The sequence below is a fragment of the Grampus griseus genome (genome assembly GCF_964374135.1).
Source record: "Grampus griseus genome assembly, chromosome: 1".
Classification (NCBI taxonomy): Eukaryota; Metazoa; Chordata; class Mammalia; order Artiodactyla; family Delphinidae; genus Grampus; species Grampus griseus.
The window spans coordinates 84,587,608-84,607,967 of record NC_139017.1 but is presented as its reverse complement, the minus strand read 5'-3'; the positions used below and the strand labels follow the sequence as shown (position 1 = coordinate 84,607,967).

Sequence of the window (20,360 nt, the reverse complement as noted above, 5' to 3'; positions counted from 1 at the left end):
TGATGTCTTTGTAAATATACTGAGAAGAAAAGCTATTTTTCCTAACTTTGCTCTCTTGGCAGAGATGGCTAATTGTCTTTGTTCTCTCCTTTATCAGTAATAAGATCCCCTTATCACCTGTGCATATATACACTGAGAAAATGATTACAATTTCTAGCCTCCCTTACAGCTAGTTCTGTTTATATGACAAAGATCTGACCAGTAGAAAGTAAGTTGAAATAGTATATGACGCTGCTCGGAAGTGTCCTTGGTTGCTGTGGGGTGGGGGGTGGGGAAAGCGTCTTCTCCTGGCTTATTCTCCTTCCTGATGACTAGACTGTGGACATGATGGCTGAAGCCAGAGGAACTGTCTGGAACCACAAGGAAAAACTGCATTGGAGATGGTCGCAAACAAAATAGAAGGAGTCTAGGTCTCTGATAATCATTGCTCTCCATATCAGCCATGGATTACCTATATTTAAAGGAAAGACAAACTGCTCTCTACTGTTATGAGTTTTCTATCTGCCACAGCCAAACACAATCTTAACAATACAGCTTTGAACACACATTAAGTCAGTAGTAGTCACCTGACAAATTCTGTCTGCTGGTTTCACTTTCTCTGCTGCTGGAAGGAGAACCTGGCTCTGAAATGCTGCCTTCTGTTCCTCCCATCAGTGGTCGCAAATGGCTTACAGATACTTGCTCAATAAAAGATGTGCCATGCTTATGGAAGTACCACCATTCAAATATCTGTGACAAACAGAAAACATCTTTCACTTAAAATAGAATTAATCAGCAGATATATGACCTCAAATCAAAACATTCTCTCAAGATGTTCCTGTTTAATTCAGCATTTGAAATGTGCCCTCCTTCCAAAAAATAAGCCAAACACAAGATTCCCTGATAACACATGCCAAGCCAAGGTAAAATGCCTTTTTACAACTTTGTAATGAAATTCAGACAAGCTTAGGCAACACTAGAATACGTCTGTAAATAAAGCATTAAAAAAACAGTAAGAGGGACTTCCCTGGTGGTCCAGCGGATAAGACTCCGTGCTCCCAATGCAGGGGACACGGGTTTGATCCCTGGTCAGGGAACTAAGATCCCACATCCCACATGCCACACGGCGCGGGCAAAAAAAAAAAAAAAAAAAAAACAGTAAGAAGTGTTTAAGCTATAAATAATGTAACTTACATTATAATGTCATTTTAGTCTATCTGTAGCATAATTAAAAGAAAAACAATTTTGAAACAACTAGCATGGTGGATTAACCACTAGACTAGGGTTAGAATGCCTACATTTGACTCCCAATTCAGCCATATATTAGCTGTGTGTTTTGGGGAAGTTAACTTCTAACCTCTCAGAGCCTCAATGTCCTATCTAGTAAATATGGTTAACAAGAATTGTAAGTGCTTTTAAACAACAAAGTATTACTCCAGTATTTGGCAGTATTATTAATGTAGGTTAAGAGTCAAGTTGATTCCCATATTGAACCATTTAAAAATCAGGATATTCCTTTCTTTCTGTTTCCATGGTTTATCATTGTTATAAGAAGAGGAATCAAAAGCAGCTCTCTGTGTTGAATGAGCAGAATGTTTCATATTCGGATACTCCAGCCTTTTCAACTCCCTTTGCTGGCTCCTTTGGGTCTGAGCTTAAATGACATGTCCTAGGGAACTTTTCCTGATTCCACAGAACAGAAAGCTATGTTATGCACTCCCATTGGCTCTTTTATTCTCCTTTCAGAGTAATCTTTTTACTCGTAATAATTAGTTAAACAACTGGCTTTGTTGCTATTCTTCAGCTTCCAAGCACATTACCTCTTCAGGTAGAAATAACACAAGCAGCACAACTAGCTTTCTCATTTCAGGTGGTAAAAGAAATTATAAATAAACTTTGCTAATAAAAACTCATCAATATTTCAAGGGGAATGACACAGTTTAACCTTTAAAATGTTACTTGAATTCTTAAGTTTTGTAAATTTAAAATGTTGGTTTAAAAAAAGTAACAACAAATTTTAAACACTTTTACATATTACATATGTAAGTTATATATTATATAAATGTAAGTTTTCTCCCCTCCTTATAAATGAGGAAATTAGGACTCAGAATTCATGTGACTTGCCCAAAGTTATCAGATAGTAAATGGCAGAGTCAAGACTCAAAACTACATCTGCTGGTTCCAAGACCAATGCTCTTTCTACTACATCAGCTGTTTAAAGATAGTTTATCTTCTTTATTTAGATTTTTATATGCTATGACAAAATATGCTAAATTATGAGTAGGCTTTATAAATCAATAAATTTTGAGGCTTTTAATAACAGTTTTCACCCAGAATTCCTCAATAATTTTTTTTAAGTCAAGAGAAAAATTGCTTTCTCATCTGGTATTTCACTTCAACAAAATGGTCAAGTGTTCGTCCCTATTTAAAAAAACAAAACAAAACAAAAAACCACTCCAATATAAATGCTATTATTTTTACATTTCTACTATAGTTATAGAGCACCACCTAGAGATGAGAAAAAAATACAGAAAAATTTCATTGGCCATGCATGCCATAATACTTCCTAAGATTTTTATCTGTAGCAGTATTTTTCCAAAGTTTATACTATGAAACACCAGTTCCCAGGGATGTTAATAAAGATTATAAAAATTTAAAAAATATTTTTAAAATACAAATGATAGCTTGGTTAAATAAAGCAAGGGAAAGCTGAATTAAACAGGTTTCTTTATTGTGGCACTTCTTAGAATAACGTGGCCAAAATTCATTAGTGTATGTCATGTTGCTGCAAGCTTTCACACACACTATCTCATTTAATCCTCATAACTATTAAGTTGATTTTTTTTTTTTTTTTTTTTTTTTTTTTTTGGCTACACCGGGTGGCTCATGGGATCTTAATTCCCTGACCAGGGATACAACCCGGGCCTCGGCAGTGAAAGTGTGGAGTCCTTTGGGGCTTCCCTGGTGGCTCGGTGGTTGAGAATCCTCCTGCCAACGCAGGAGACACAGGTTCAAGCCCTGGTCCGGGAAGATCCCACACGCTGAGAAGCAATTGAGCCCCTGCGCCACAACTACTTAGCCTGCACTCTAGAACCTACGAGCCACAGCCACAAGCCCGTGTGCTGCCCTAGAGCCTGTGCTCCACAACAAGAGAAACCACTGAAATGAGAAGCCTGTGCACCGCAATGAAGAGTAGCCCGCACTTACCACAACTAGAGAAAACCTGCACGCAGTAACGAAGACTCAATGCAGCCAAAAATTAATTTTTTTTTTTTTTTCTTGCGGTACGCGGGCCTCTCCCCGCTGCGGCCTCTCCCGCTTCAGAGCACAGGCTCCAGACACGCAGGCCCAGCCGCTCCGCGGCACGCGGGATCCTCCCGGACCGGGGCACGAACCCGCGTCCCCTGCATCGGCAGGCGGACTCTCAACCACTGCGCCAGCAGGGAAGCCCTAATTAATTAATTTTTTAAAAAATTAATTGAGTTGAGTCCCAAACCACTAGACCACCAAGGAATTTCCAAGTTGATACTATTATTATCTCCAGTGTACAGATGAGGAAATTGGAGCTTTAGAAAAGTTAATTCACTTTCTTGAAGTCATACAACTAAAGCGATGGTTAGCCTGTCTCACAAACTCTGCTCTTAAACACTCTAGAGAAGGTAACTGGCAGCCTATAAGCCTAATTCAAGACAGATAAATTTTTAGTCTGCCCGATGTTGCCGACATTAAAGTATTGGAAGATTTTATATAAAAACTTTATATCCAGGTTCTCTTGAAATCGTCTGAAAAAATTGGAAGACCTGGTCCTGGTAATACTGGTCTGCAAGTCTACATGGCAACAATTAGCTTTAGCCTTTTCTAGAAGGAGCATGTACTGTCCAGATTACCCAGTCTTCAAAGTAAATAAAAATTTCAATTTTTACACTCTGCCAATTTTACTCATTTTTGTTACTAAGCCGAGCCTGCAAGCATTTACATCACAACCCACCTCCCACTACACCCCCCAACATACAATAAACAGTCTTTTATACACAAATGAATACTATCAATCTCTAAAAGTGGAGAGAAAGTTGCAGTGTTTTTTAAAATATTTTTTCACATTTTGAGAATGTGGAAAATTTTGAGAAGGCTGATCTATAAGTATTTTTAATTATTATAATAACTATTTAAAGAGATTTGATTTTTAGATAAACACCAAAGGAAATGGAAGGAAGGAAATGGAAACTACTTACAAATATTAGTCCTGATATCAAAGAAGATGTCCCTGTAAGTGCCACATAGAATTTGGGCGTCAATGAATTTAAAAATACTGTCACTGCCAAAAAGAATAAAAAAATCAAAGTTAAAAAAAATAAGTACCCAAGTTACAAATATGCAGGTGTCTTTATGAGTGGAGGGACACAAGTAGTATTAATATCTAATATGAGATTCATTTGAGAAAATTGTAATTTTTAAAAAGCTACTTTAAATTTTCATTGTATCACATCTTTAAAATGTCTTCACATATGTAAGGGTAGGATTTTACACTGCTGATTTGTTAAATAAGCAAATCAAAATGAGATCATTTAGCTTGCTGTTGAGAATAAAACCAGGAATATCATAATTTAGACAAGAACTTTTGCAATTCCATAAGGATAATATGAACAAATATACTGTTACAAAGGAGGATTAAAACTACTTCCTAATTATTTTGGTGAGATACAAACCAGTGTTTCAAATTAGAGGGAAGGAAACAGTGTGTGTATTTGGTATGTCAGCTACAGAGGCAAAATAACCCAAAAAGAATAGCAAACTAAGAGCTTCCTAAACCTGATTCACTGAAAACCTGGACCACATTCTTCACTTCAAATAATTGTCTCATAAATACTTTGGGTTTTAGAAAGAAACAAAAATCTGTAAAGTCATTGACTCTCATCTAAATGGTGTATCTAGTTAATATGTAAAAAAAAAAAATGATAAACTCAATGAATAACATTTCACTGAGCATACAAACCATTAGTAGTCACTTCATTAACCTGTAACAGAAACACCAAATTAGCTTTTCAAACAGTCTAGGAAGGCCAATTTATCTAGCGTATTTTAGTGTGTTAGTTGCATCTGAATTTACATACTATGTTCTTAAAATGTCCAAAACATTTCAGAACATTATCTCACAGTCTTTCATGTCATTTCACGGAATAGAAAAGGGGACAGTTGCCTTCTCTTGTTACAGGAAAATAAAACACAGTACTGATAGTCATAAAGATCCCATAACAGAAATACTTCCATTTTAATCTGAGGTTACCAATTTGTAATGACATGGTAAGAGGCCCTGGCTCCCATCCACTCTGTCCTGGCTACAGCTAAAGAATAATATTTGCAGAATCCAAGGGAATCATCACCTCTTATACGTCTTTGTAACTTCAGCCTACACTACACAGCAAGCTCTCTACAAATGTTGAAAGAAGGAACTAAGGAAAGAACCCACTGCTGTTTGTGGCTCTCTTTCTCTTTACTTCCTGTACTGTTCTATTTTATTACTCAAGATAAAGCCTAAAACAGAGAACGGACAAAAATATCACGAAAACTATTTCCTGACAAAACTATTTTAAAACATGAGAATGGCTGGCTAAGATCGTGTTGGTTTCTTTCAGATTTTTATTGTCTGGGTGTGGGTTCTCTCAGCTGAGTGGCAAGAGAATCAAAAGGTGTGTATAAATTCTGCATTCAAGTCTGAAAATGCTCTCATCTGCCCTACCACCTGAAGCTTACATTTTATCAGGTGGCTTCTCCTCGGGTAAACGAGGACAGAAGGGAGAGGGCGGACCTTAAGAGCTTTAGGGAGGAGCCGGTAGTTGCAGCTCAGGTTTGGCAATCAGCTGCGGAGTAGCGGCCCAAGAGAAAAAGAACTCACTCGGTCGCACACACCGACTCATTCTGCGAAGCCCTCCAGTGATACTGAAAATCTCTGCCCTTTGGCCCTTGCCCCCGGCACCTCTCCTGCCCCCCAATCCCCCACGCCCGCCCGTCCCTCGGGAGCTCTGGGCCTCTCACCCGCTGCCAAATTCTCACACAGCCTCAGCGGGACCCTCAGAGCGTAAAGCAGCCCCAGCCCCGCCACGAACCACAGCGAGGCCCCAGTGCCCGCCAGCCCGGCCCGCAGCCGCTCCCTCCAGCCCAGCGGCGGGCTCAGGCCGGGAGCAGGAGCAGGAGGAGACGCCGCAGTTGCCGTTGCTTCACCTAAGCCGTCACCGTCCGCCATCTTGCCGCTCCCGGTGGCGCCGGGAGTTGGGAGGGGAGAAGGGCAGGAAACCGGGAGTCGGGAATCCTGGGATAGTGGCGGACCTGAAGTTGGCCTCTGTGAAGGCTGAGAGTCCCAGGGAACGGGGACCGAGAAGATTTGGAAGGTGGAGGAGCGCCCAAGGACTGGGGCTACCTATTCCTTCCGAGGGAGGGAAGGGGCGGATAGCGGCACCTATTCTGGAGGAACTGGGCTGAGATGTGACCCGGAGTGAAGTGTTTTAACCTCCATACGCGTGAGGGTCACCTTCCACACCATTCCTGGGGTTGAAAAAGCCACCGACCGTTCCAGAGTCGGAGCAGCACTTAGCCCTTTGGACTCGGCTGCCATGGAGAGCACTGGTACTGGGAAAATCTACAGGAGTAGCGACTGCAATTTGGTCGGCCGGAGCTCGGGCGCCAATACCAGCCGAAGCACGCTCCCAACGTCCCATAGATGAATGGGGAAATTAATGTAACTCAGTGAGAAAAATATTAGACTTAAAATCATTTAAGTCACGCCGACTTACTGGGGCGTCGGCGCCCGGGCCCATGACCCACGCCCGTAACTGACATGGCGCCCTAGCGGTCGGCGTTTCCGGGCGGATCCTTCAGACGGCCTTCGCTGTGATTCCATCATTCGGCCTCCTTCCCGGCCTGCCTCGCGCCAGGGCCGGGCTGGGCCAGAGCAGCCCAAGATGGCCGACTTCGAGGATCGGGTGTCGGATGAGGAGAAGGTAAGGGGTCCGCCTCTCTTTTTTACCTCTTCCCGGGACAGGGAACGGGGCCCCGACCCGGCTGCGGTGGGAACCCCGGCAGTACCCCCAGAAGAAAGAAGCGTCTTGGCCTTTGCTGGCATACGCTCTCCGCAGTCGGGATGCTTCCCTCTTGAGGGGCTTTCCTCTGCCTCACGGTGGCCCCAGTTCCCCATTCCTCAACTCTCTTTTCCCCCCGGGCCTGACGCACAGCCCAGTGGCCTTCCTGCGAGAGAAGAGACTTTACCTTATTGAATCGTGACTGTGGACTCTTTTTTGTATTTAAGAGAGGGGGCGATGATGATGTCGCGACGTATCAAGAAGCAGTTATTTTACCGCCTTTAGCTGCTGGGGCTCACCCCATCCCCCCATCTTTAGCTATGATTGGGGCTAGCTTAGGGCCAGTCACTTCCTGGTCAGGGTGGCCTCTTAACTTCCCTTTTGCTCCTCCTTCCTCAGGAAGTGATTTTGCTGTCACGACTTCTCGACAGGGAGAGGTCTCTAAGGTGTTGGCCGCCTATCCACACACACCCCTTTTCCCACATGCTGTCGGCTGAACTAATTCGCAGTAATAAATGTGTAAGCCTCAGGGACATTTGCTTCAGGATTTGAACACCACTCTTTTCTGTGTAGACACTCCCTTGATTGTATGTATACGGCGCCCGCGGTGACTCCATCCCTTCCATCTTACAATCTTTTAACGATAATTTTTGAAAAATAGTTTTCCATTTCTTGTTAACAAGGCTAGCCAATGAGTTTTTCTTTTTAACTCCAGAAAGGTTTTATGTAGCACATAAACTTCATGTTAACACATTCAAGTCTGGACAAAGCATCCTGCCTTCTTTGGTGCTCCAGTGTGGTATCTTTTTGATTATAGTTGAACTTGACACTGAGTAATTTGTACAATTAATTTCTTTAAAAGTGTCTTAAATACAAGAGAATATTTCACCTTAGGTGGAATAACTTTTTTCCTGACAGCTGCACACCTTTCTTAACAGTTTGTCAGGCTTTTCAGTAAATATGTTAAAGATTTTAGAGTCCATGGAAATTACAATGGTTCATTACATAACTCGTAAAAGGACAAGAATTATGTCTTTTGTTTTCCACAGTGGTTTTTACAAATGCTTGAATGCTCTGTAAATGTATCTGGGGTTTTCCTCTTTTAATAAAAGAGATTGGGGTGGCAAAGGGGACTGTTCATGATCCAAGAGTCCTCTGTACAGAATAATTTGATATACATATGCCATGCCATTTTGAAACGCTGAAGAATGTGCTAAATATTCACATGTCGTTGAACAACTCTTCAGCATTAGATTTTCTCATACTTGGAAATTGATTCTCATAAATGTATAAGATTTGGGGGGAAAGGGCATTTTACACTGTATATGAACTTATGCTAGAGAGAAAACTATAATAAAATGTTTATTCTAAGGCAAACAGTTATGATTCACATGAAATTAAGTTACAGTGAAAATCATGGGATAACAAAACATTTGTTAGCCCAACTGATGGTCCTCTTACTTTAAGCAAAAATACTGTTACAGCAAAATTTCACTAAGAATTTAAGGTAATAAACTTTGAAGTTTACCAGTGTTGGGTTTTTGTTTTTGACACAGGGGTAGAATGCCTTTTTAATTAAACTTGGGGGGAAAATATGTATTTCAAAGTGTAAAGATGTCTTTGGGTATTGACTGTTCAAATTAGTAACATTAACAGCCTTGATTTTGTAATAGCAGATCTCTGACCAGTTTTCTCTTATATCCAAGCATACTTCTTTTGCTGTTTAATTTTAATAATGACAAAGCAAGCAAATCATAATTAGTAAGGTAAATCTACTGCCAAAAAATGTTGATGAATTGTATTCAGTGAACAGGTTTTAGATTAACTACATTGTTTTCATTAGTGAGATAATTAAGAATAGCTGATATAAAAAAACTCATATAATAAATCCTTATGATTTGGGATTACTGAAATTTTGTTAGATTTTTATTCCCAGAGATGAAGTGATCTGTATTTCTCTGTTGTGGATCAATAAGTAAAAAGAAAGGGCTTTGACTTGTAAGATTACTTAAATTCTCCTTCAGTTTTATACCTACCTTGACCCCTTTTCCTCCAGGCTTCTGATGCCTTTTAACTGAATTCAAGAATTGAAAAAGTATTTTTCCAAAAAGACTTGTTGATATGAATGTCTTAGCATTCATAAACAATAAGTGACCCTTAAGCGAGATTCTTGTTGTACAAAACTTTCATAACCAAGGCACTATTACAAACAAGATATTTTCAGGCTTAGTTTGTATATTGACTCTTCCTCGAAGGAACCGTGAAGTTTTCATTTTTTTTTTAATTTTAACTAAGACCTCAACTGCATTTGATTTGATTTTTTTTAACACGTGTGTCATGCCAAATATATTTTAATACTGCTTTTTATCTTTGTTACATTTTCTGAAAGCAGTGAACCCAGAGGTGAATTTGGTGGTGATGGTCTCTGGTTTCCTTGCAAGTATTTCTATAAAAGCTAGTAAGATCAACCATTCTCATAACCAACTGCTGAAGTTTTTTTGTTTTTTATTTTTTTTGCGGTACGCGGGCCTCTCACCGCTTGCGGAGCACAGGCTCCGGACGCGCAGGCTCAGCGGCCACGGCTCACGGGACCAGCCGCTCCGTGGCACGAGGGATCCTCCCAGACCGGGGCACGAAGCCGTGTCCCCTGCATCGGCAGGCGGACTCCCAACCACTGTGCCACCAGGGAAGCGCACTGCTGAAGTTTTTATCACTTTATAAAGAGGAAGTTGGTTTTTTTAACTTCTGCATTGTTACCTGAAATGGTCATGATGAGCTGCCTAAATAAAACAGGAAGTTGAAAGTATAATAACTTGCAGAAATAACTACTTTTAGTTTTATCTTCAAGTTCAGTTTCTGAGAATGAGCTCTACTCCTCTAGTTACTTAGACTTTTCAGTTACTTGGTTCCAAAATGAAAAGATGCCATAATTAGGAAACTTGAGGTATGAGGTGAACTATGTGTTTGGATTCTTTGTACTGACTGTTTCCTTTATTTCATGATTCAGCATTTTTAAAACATAAATGCAGACTGAATTTTAGGGCTGAAAAAAGTGCTAATAGCACATTTTTTTCCCTTCAGCCTAGCTAGTAGAATATTTGTGTACAACTTCAAAAGTACCATAACTGAAAAATGGATCCCTTTGCTTTTAGTTTAGACAATACCATCTTTAAGGCACTTTTTGAGAAATGGGTTTATCAAAATTATTTAGGAGAGATGTGGAAAATGTTGTAAATAGATACTGAAATTTGAGGGCTCTGTTAGAGCTTATGAAAAATATTTATACTTTTAAAGTGGATTTCCTTGATTATGTGTTACCCCTTTAATTTAGTAGGTGAGTTATTACCCTTACAGGGCGAAATAAACCCTAAAGCTTAATTGCCATGGCTATTTTGTGATAAGTCGTTGACTAGAATTAATACTACCATTTTTAAATCTTCTCTTCTGTTAGCTTTGCTGAGTAGTATTCATATGATCTGTTACAAAATCCTTGGACAGGAGCATAAAGCCTAAGCAGGTACAAACTCAGATGCCAATCTTCGGTGAGGAGCGTAGGTTCATTATAATTTCTTCTAGAACATCTAGCTGTTTTATTAGGACCAGCCTTAATGCTAAGCAAAGCAGTGTAATTTGTCAAAAAATTCAGACCCCAGGTTGGTCTAATTCAGAAGCCATGCTTTTTTCACTATACTGTTTTTAACATGTATCCGTGAATGAAGAAATCAGAATAGAGTCATCCATTTAATGAATTATAAATGAGGTATTGTGGGGTAGTGGGAAGGAATGATTCTGAGCCTCAGGAGATTTGGCCTCTCCTTGCTATGCTTTTGGTCACCAGTGTGATTTTTGAAAATTCACATACCTCTGTGGGCCTCGAAAGTTTTCTTCTAAAATAGGTAAGGGAAATTGGATCAGACTGACTGAACAAAGTTTAATGAACTTTTTCAAACTCTAATTAAAAAAAAAACACACACACAACTCTAAGAAACTGAAACATTAAAATGTTCCAGGAGTTTCTGTCATTGTTTACTTTGGCACATTTGCCCCATAACGAACCTGTGAAATTCTTGGTTACTGCAAGCAAGTCTTTTTATCTAGTGCCTAGCATACTACCAGGTACATAGTGTAGGCACAAGCTATTGGTATGAAAGAGACCAATCAATCACAGGTTCATTCATTCTTATATTTCCCCAGCTCATGCTCCCTCATTCTCCCTCCCCAATTATTTCTGGTAATCTGTAGGTATTTCTTGTGTTCAAGAATGTGTCCACACTCTGGGTGCCTCTTCCAGCATTCATTGTGCCTGAGCATCTACTGCCGTTACTGGTGCTCTGTCATGGCACTGCTAAGAACATTTGATCCCCTGGGAGCATTTTCCTAATAAATTCCATAAAGTTCCGAAGCCTTATTGCGTATCAAAATCAGTATGTATACTGTTGTCCCTAGGTATCTGTGGGGTAGTGGTTCCAGGACCCACGCCCCCCCATACCAAAATCCGCGGACGCTCAAGTCCCTTATATAAAACGTTGTAGTACAGTCAGCCTTCTGTTTCGGCATCCGTGGATACAGAGGGCCGACTATGTATACTTTGAACCTTGAAAAACCCCTAATAAAAGTATTTCCTTCATCTTCTATAAGTTCTCTCCTTTAGAGCTCAGAAAAACACACACTGTAGGATCAGGTGTCATTGTTCTTTTCTGTCTCCAGAAAACTCCTTCATCTTTTTGAAAAAAATTAAAAAGTTAAAGTCCTTTTATGGATCAGCTCCTGAAAATAAAAACCCTGGATAGGGGAAACTAGTCGTGATAATTTTTTTTTTTTTTTTTTTTTTTTTTCAGTACGCGGGCCTCTCACTGTTGTGGCCTCTCCCGTTGCGGAGCACAGGCTCCAGACGCGCAGGCTCAGCGGCCATGGCTCACGGGCCTAGCCGCTCTGTGGCATGTGGGATCCTCCCGGACCGGGGCATGAACCCGTGTCCCCTGCATCAGCAGGCGGACTTTCAACCACTGCGCCACCAGGGAAGCCTAGTCGTGATAATTTTTGATAGACAGTTTGACTACTTACGGATTTCTGAACTAGGTGATAATTTTAATATGTACTTACTATTATTTTCCCTTCTCCCTTTATCAGAACCTCCTGCCAACCTCTGCATTTCTGCTCATCCCACCATTATTCTCTTTTAGTCACATAGGGTCGGAACACTGCCATCATCTTTTTTCATCCTTAACCTCTCCTCTCATGTTCAATTAGTATTTCAGTCCTGTAAATTCTTCTTCCTATCATTAGGTTCTCTTCCTCCATTTGCATTAGTCTTTTTTAAAAAATTATTTTGAGTATATAGGAACTATAATCACATGCTTAAAATGGTAGGAAAGGACATGAGTAAAAAGTCCCCTCCCACCTATTTTCCAGCCACCCAGTTCCCTTGAGCGGCAGCCAATGTTACCAGCTTCTTTTCTATTTTATTTTATGTATTTATTTCTATTTTATTATTTTCAAATAGGTAGGTATACTTTTCATTGAACAATATGTCTAACCTGTCTACATTCCTATTACCATTTTCTTCATACAGGACCTTTTTTTATGCTTGAATTATTTTTAACAACATTCTTAATTGTTCTCTTTGCCTCCAGCCTCCCCTTTTCTTTCTATATTTTCACTGATTTACCATCTTCATACTACTAAATTTTGAGCAGCATGTAAAATTTATCTTTGCTATAACTGCACATGTATATTGTTAGGGCAGTGTCTCTGGAGATGGAATGTTCAGTTGAGTGGATCATTTGACATGTATGTTGTGATATATATAATGTATAAACAGGAAGACAGCATGATACCAGGCTGCACTAAAGAAAGGTGGTGGGTTTATTGGAACATGAGAGAACTTTGCCTTGTGAATTCTTTGTTTTGCATCTAGGTTACATTTAAGTGCTTATAATGTGCTAGATACTTTATGCATTAAAATGTATTCATCTCAAAATATCCCCATAGGCTGCTTACCCCATTTTAAGTTGAGTAAACTGAGGCACATTTCAGATTAAAAAATATATAACCAAGTGTCCAGAACTAGTAATAGTAGAGCAGATGCAGTCTGCTGGTAATCTACTTCCAGACCTGTGCCTTTACTCACTTTGATTCCTTTGAGTAGATAGTAGGTAGTGAATTGAGATAGCAAACAATTCTACTGAAATAATGACATAATCCTAAACTGCAGTCAAGTTTAATGGTATAGTGATGTGGATGCTTGTATAGACAGTGAAATATTGATATTTTCTGGTCATGACTGCATTATAATTACTACCAAATTTGGGGGATGCCCTGGCGGTCCAGTGATAAGGACTCTGCACTTTCACTGCCATGGGCCAGTGTTCAAACCCTGGTCCAGGAACTAAGATCCCGCAGCGAGGGGGAAAAAATTCTACCAAATTTGCATAGTGCTCTTTTGAGCTTCTACAAATATGCCACTAAGAATTCTAGTATTTAAAATGTGTTATAAACTGAAGGTATTGAGAAACATGACTTCAGAAGAGCACTGTTTGTCTTCTTAAGAACCTCAGAACATTATTGCCTACAGCAGAATTGCTTATGTGTTTCTTTCAAAAGCAAGATTTCTGGGTTCTTTCCTAGACCAGCTGAATCAGAATTTGGGGGGACCAGTGCTCAGGAATCTATTTTTAATAAGCTTCCCAATAATTATTGTGCAACTTGAGAACCACCATTCATATCATAATCCTCTGCCTGTTAAGTTCAGAAGCTTGATTCATCAGGATAGTAAGGGACAAATTCATATTAGCTAGGCTGATGAAACTAGTGTTTAAAAGGAGGATAGCAACTAATTTAATAAATACAGGAGGGCTTAGATTCCTTTTTTCAAGTAGATCAGATACATAGGAAATCAAATTATAATTTTCTCAGTTTAAGCATGGAGTCAGAACCAGAGATGTTAACTATACAGTCTAACATTTTAATGGTGTTTTCCTCCATAGTAGGGATATATATCCAACACCAAGACCGAGTCAGATCTTTGCGTAGTGCACCTTCTAACTTTTAACAGCAGTGGACTTTCTTTCTCTAGACAAATTTTACAAGGCTGGAAGGAAGTCATTATATATCAAAATTTTGCATATTGCAGTTTCTCCTGCAGTCTTTACCCTCTTAGTTAATGGCACCTTCATTCTTTAGTTGCTCAGGCCAAAAAGTTTAGTGTCATCTTTGATTCCTGCTTCTCTCACAATACACATACTGTCTATTAGCAAATCCTATAGGCTGTGCCTTCAAAACATACCTAGAACTTGGCTGTTTCTCATCATACCCCTATTTCAACCACTCTGGAAGAAGCCACCATGATTTCTCATGTAAATTATTGCACTGGCCTCTCTGGTCTCCCTGCTTCTGCTTTTGTCTCTCCATAGGCAGTGTGTCCTCAATGAAACACCCAGAGTGATCTGGTTAAAAAATGTAAGTCAGAATATGTCACTCCTCTGCTCAGAATCCTCCAGTGGCTTCCCATCTTTTTCAGAATAAAAGTTTTTACTCTGACTACAAGTCCCTACATGATCTGGGATTTACCTCTTTACCACTTACGTCTCTGACCTTATCGCCTACCTATTCTCCCCTGGTCCTCTCTAGCCACACATCCTCACTTAATGGGTCTTTGCATTTGATCTGTCCTTTGGAGTTCTCTTCCTTCTATATCCCTCACTTCCTTCAGATATTTAATCAGAAATTACCTTCTCAGTGAAGCCCTCTGTGATCATCCTGTCCAGTTCCAATCTACCATTTTATATCCTCTTTCCCTGCTTTATTATTACTCCTTAGCATTTATCACTAGCTAGCATACCATGTAGTTTAGTTGTTTAATCTCATCTATTGTTGGGCTTCCCTGGTGGCACAGTTGTTAAGAATCCACCTGCCAATGCAGGGGACACGGGTTCGAGCCCTGGTCCGGAAAGATCCCACATGCTGCGGAGTAACTAAGCCCATGCATCACAGCTACTGAGCCTGCTCTCTAGAACCTGCGAGCCACAACTGCTGAGCCCACATGCCACAACTACTGAAGCCTGTGCGCCTAGAGCCCGTGCTCTGCAACACGAGAAGCCACCACAATAAGAAGCCCGTGTAGCCCCCGCTTGCCACAATTAGAGAAAGCCCATGCACAGCAACAAAGACCCAATGCAGCCAAAAATAAATGATCATAAATAAAATAAATATTTAAAAAATCTTATCTATTGTCTCTCTACCCACTATGATGTAAGCTCTGTAAGGACCATATACTGTTGAATCACCATTGCCTAAAACAGTGCCTTCATAGTAGGCCTTCAGATATTTGTTGAATGAATGAGTGAATGAATCTTGCTTGGATAGTATTTTTTTTTTTTAACATCTTTATTGGAGTATAATTGCTTTACAATGGTGTGTTAGTTTCTGCTTCATAACAAAGTGAATCAGTTATACATATACATATGTTCCCATATCTCTTCCCTCTTGCGTCTCCTTCCCTCCCACCCTCCCTATCCCACCCCTCTAGGTGGTCACAAAGCACCGAGCTCATCTCCCTGTGCTATGCGGCTGCTTCCCACTAGCTGTCTATTTTACATTTGGTAGTGTATATATGTTGGATAGTATTCTTAATTTCATAGTTAACTAACTCTTAGAGGGCAGACTAATTTCCAAGTTTTGCGAAGCCATATTGAGGACTCCAGTACTTCCAGATTAATTTTTGTTAATGGAACTTCCCACACAGAAGGCTTTGGCAGTTCTCCATTACCTTCAGAATAAAACCAGAATTGTTGTTAGCGTAACTACTGCCATCTGACTCATTTTACTCTTCCTTTCGCTTTTATTATCTCCAAATAAATCTGTTTCTGCCAAACTGGTCAGCTTACAAAACACTGTTTTTTCCCTACCTTTTTTTATTCTTACCAGTTCCCTTATTTGTAATGCCCTCCCTCTTTCTCCCACCCCCCCTACTATTTAAAGCACTTTGTAGAGCCCAGCTTAGATCCCCTTCCCTGTAGTTGTCTTTAACCAGCCCAACCCATATCCATCTCCTTCCTAAAAGTTCCATGTTGTATATTGTCTATAATACTCATTTGGCAGTTTTGGTGCTTTGAATTAGTTATTTTTAAATGATTGACACATCTTTACTGAGGGCTATTGTTTGTATAAGTTGTTTTGCTAACAGTGGTAAAGTATACAAAGATTTGAAAAGCCAGGATGCTGACTGTATGCTTGTCTTATGTTATTTGTATCCACTGTGAAGATTTGCACTTAGTATTAGCTTAAGGTAGTAGCTTTCAACCTTGACAGCACATGAGAATCACCCTAGGAAGCTTTTAAAAATTCTGGTGCCCAAGCTCTACCCCAGGTCTATTACATCAGAAGCTCTGTGGGTGGAACCCAGACATCAGTAATTTTAAGGCTCCCCAGGTGGTTCTAATTGTATAGCTTCTTCAGAACCAAGGCTTAAGGCAAAAGGGAATTTGTTGGCTTCTTTTGCCATTCTCCTTTTTTATTTTATTTTATTTTTTTTGGCCACGCCGGGTCTTAGTTGCGGCATGCGGGATCTAGTCCCCCGACCAGGGATCGGACCCAGGCCCCCTGCATTGGGAGCTCAGGGTCTTACCCACTGGACTACCAGGGAAGTCCCTGCCATTCTCCTTTTTGTCTTTATCTTTAGTACTCAGCTCACCTCAGTGCCTGGGACCCGATAAAGTATAGTTTGTTTTGTTTTGAGTGAATGAACAAATTGGTAAACACAAAGATTCAATAACATCTAGGCATTTGCTTAGGGAAAGAAAGTTAAGTATCTACTATGTCTAAGTCCGTCTCATGTTACCTCATTGGATTCTTAAAGTAGTGCTAGATATATGAGCAGGTATTATACTCACAGATGAAGAAACTAAGACCCAAGTAATTAAGTGCTGAAGCTGCATGTGAAACCAGATCTGACTTCCAATGATTTTGGGAAAAAAAAGTAAATTTGGTAAAAAGATATACCTTTAAGTTAGAAATACCATAACGTGCCAGATATGCACCAGATCTTAAAAGCAAAATGCTTCTTCCCACTGCATCTGTTTCCAAGCCAGCATGGGCCCTCACTGCTGAACTCTGCCTGTTTGGACTTGGCATTTGCATCATTGCTTTCTGGCATGTGAATCTCAAGGCGTTTGGGTGGATTTTCCCCTGATTTCTTAATTTGGTCCTGATTATTTCCAAAACAATACTCATTGTATCTGGCCCCTTGGAACTTTTTACCTATCTGCCCACTCTCCTAGGATTGGGGGTGAGAATGTATATTTTAACAAGTCGCTTTTGTGATCTTTTCACTCACTTTAGTCCTTTTTTCTAACCCATTAGAACACTATATCTCAGACTTTTATATTTCCTCAGTTCTTGATCTAGACATTTAGGTAAATCCTCTAATTAAGCCAAATAGGGTCCTTTCCCTCCTTTCATATGTATATCAATGCTGTTTTGCATTTAAGATCAGACAGCTTTTTTATCTTTACTGAGATTGAGCCAGTACTTTTTTTTTTTGACTTAAGGCTTTGTCACTTTGAACTTCTAAATGAACACTAAAGATATATACTTGGAAATCTTTTTACCTACATTTTGGATGTATTATATTAGGATAGTCCAGAGTGAGGACTGAGGAATGATTTCCTTCTAACTCGGTGCATAGAGAAGTTGTAAATTAAAAGGGAATGGTTGGGAAAGATAACTAAAAAACAAAATAGGAGCTATTTTTTGGTTCTTAAATGTAAATTTTATGGTTAAGTATGTTGTTTTTATATACTGTTATACACCGTAAAATACAATGCTGACTACTGTTAAAGAAGATTAATCTGACACTTGTTAAAATGATAAGAAGACTTTATTCAATACTTTTGTGTTAGGGGAGAGAGATTGAGTTCAGGTCTAAATAAGCAAAGACTGCTGGGCATGAATAGCCAACAAGCAAGTGAGCGGGTCAGTAGGTGGAAAATTACTAACAGGAGACATCAGGGGTAGAAGGATTCTTGCTAACAGAAGATCGAGGACTTATACATCAAAAGTTGGGGACAAGGAACTTGATCAGATATCAAGAGTGGGGGAATTCTCTTTAAACTGAGAGCAGGGTTCTTGCTAAGACTGGGCTATGCAGGCCATAGACAGGATGGGGCCAAGATAAAAGACCTAACTGAGAAGAGGGCTCAGAGAAGCCTAACTAAAGTCTGGACAAGGAGAAAGTCTTTGGCACTCCATGTGTGTTATATTATTACTTTAATAAATCTTCAAGCTGTTTTCCTTAGCATTGGTAGATTTTTTAGAAATGAAATTGCTCTACTTAAACTTGCCTGCCTTCACTACCTGTTTGTCTATATCTGACAAAACTTATAAGTGGTTACTAATAGAACAGTTTCTAAGAAATACTTGAAATGGCTTTTAAAAGAGTATACATAAAACAAATTATTTGGAAGTGTCGCCATCTTTTTTATAATGTTGATTCTAATTTAGACATATCTATGCTTTTTAAACCTTAGGCCTTACTGATAATGATAAATCAAAATAAACTATCAATATATACATCTAAAATTTTATTTATTTTTTTGGCCACGCCACACGGCTTGCAAGAACTTAGTTTCCCTGACCAGGGATTGAACCCTGGCCCTTGGCAGTGAGAGTGCAGAGTCTTAATCACTGGACTGCCAGGGAAGTCCCCTAATTGCATTCTGAATCTTTATAATATCTCCAGGTCTAAACTGGGAAAATAATATTTAGCTTATTTGGAATTTAAAAAAACATAGCTAACAGTAAGTTTATTAAGTGAAACCTTTTATTCCATATGGCCTTGGAGATCACTGAAAATGTATTTTTTTCTGAAATTATAGCCCCAAATTAAATTCTCACTAGCCTCTGGGAACTCTCTGCTAGCAGGGATTTTGTTTGATAAAGGCACTGAAACTGGAATTCTAGAGCTAGTTTGATACTGAAATACATGCATGTCAGCAGCTTGGAACCATCTATTAAATTATTGCCCCAGGCAGTTTATTGTTGATATACTGAAAGCCTTAGAAGCAGACCAAAAAAATGAACTACATTAAGGCAAGATGTATTTTAAAACAAACAAACAAACAAATAGCATCCTAGGGGGAGAGTGAGATGAATGGGCAAAGCACAGAGGTTTTTTAGGGCAGTGAGAATACTCTGTATGGTACTGTAATGGTGGATACATGTCATACATTTGTCCAAATCCATAGAGTGTGCACCACAAAGAGTGAACCCTAATGTAAGTTACGGGCTTTGGGTGATAAAGATGTGTCAGTGTAAGTTCATCATTTGTAACAAATGTACCGCTCTGGTGGGGATTTTAATAATGGAGACTGTGCACATGGGGGGACAGAGTAAATGGGAAATTTCTGTATGTTCCTCTCAATGTTGTTGTGAACCTAAAACTGCTCTTAGAAAAAATAGTCTTAAAATACATAATAATAATAATAACAGCAGTAACATCCTAAATATCTTCAAATAGGAAAAACTGTCTTAAGAAATAACATTGAATTCCATGCAAATAGAACTTTCTTACCAGGATAAGAATAAGGTATTATCTCTTTCTGGAGGAGGAATGCAACTGCTTATCCTTGAATACTTCTGGAATGATGTAGAATAAAAAAAAGTAAAATAAATATTTATGAAAGCACAATTTACAACTATTTTTTTGAAGTATAGCCTAGTTGAAAACATGAGTAAACTTTGAAAAGATGTATTATCAATTTAAAGGGAAGCAGAGGGACTTAACTGGTGGTCCAGTGGGTAAGATTCTACACTCCCAATGCAGGGAGCCCAGGTTCGATCCCCGGTCAGGAGCTAGATCCTGCGTGCATGCTGCAACTAAGAAGTCTGCATGGCAACTAAAGATCCCGCATGCCACAGCTGAGACCTGGCACAGCCAAAATAAATAAATATTTAAAAAATAAAAAAAATAAAGGGAAGCAGAGTAGAGTCACTTTGAAAAACTTTTTTTGGTCAAAAAGAAGTTGTTGATATTTATAGTTGATGAAGATTGTAATGATGGAGAATATTAGGTGACTAGGACCCAAAGAACTTCTGGAAGAGAGGAATTATTTTCTCAATAATTTGAAGGCTTTGTTCAGTTTAATAATTTAAAGCAGCAATTATCTTGGTGTGACCGCTTAATAATAACTGACATTTACTGAGCCTCCATATTATATTTTAAATATTTTGCCAAAGACTTGACATATATTATCTTACTTAACCTTCACAGCAATTCTAAGAAGTAGATACTATCCCACTTTAGGGAGAGGC

At 39.3% G+C, this 20,360-nt stretch overlaps 2 protein-coding genes across 8 annotated transcripts in view; one reads left to right on the top strand and one right to left on the bottom strand.

Annotated features, from left to right (window-relative positions):
* Positions 1 to 6,883, bottom strand: part of ST7L (suppression of tumorigenicity 7 like) — a gene marked incomplete at its 3' end in the record, with an annotated part of 150,993 nt that extends 144,110 nt beyond the window's left edge. For 3 of the 7 annotated variants that reach the window (XM_082648134.1, XM_082648128.1, XM_082648130.1), the window contains exons 1-3: positions 6,013 to 6,225; positions 4,212 to 4,294; positions 567 to 729 (exon numbers count right to left, since the gene is read on the bottom strand). In XM_082648134.1, coding sequence (XP_082504260.1) covers positions 567 to 729; positions 4,212 to 4,294; positions 6,013 to 6,220 — 454 coding nt within the window. In that variant the 5' untranslated portion in view covers positions 6,221 to 6,225. Of the gene's footprint in view, positions 1 to 566; positions 730 to 4,211; positions 4,295 to 6,012; positions 6,249 to 6,767 lie in introns of those variants that run through there. The other 4 variants (XM_082648129.1, XM_082648132.1, XM_082648133.1 and 1 more) reach the window with 4 other exon arrangements.
* CAPZA1 (capping actin protein of muscle Z-line subunit alpha 1) overlaps positions 6,820 to 20,360 on the top strand; it is a 47,539-nt gene continuing 33,998 nt past the window's right edge. Inside the window, exon 1 of the mRNA XM_082648203.1 lies at positions 6,820 to 6,974. Coding sequence (XP_082504329.1) covers positions 6,936 to 6,974 — 39 coding nt within the window. The 5' untranslated portion in view covers positions 6,820 to 6,935. The remainder of the gene's footprint in view (positions 6,975 to 20,360) is intronic.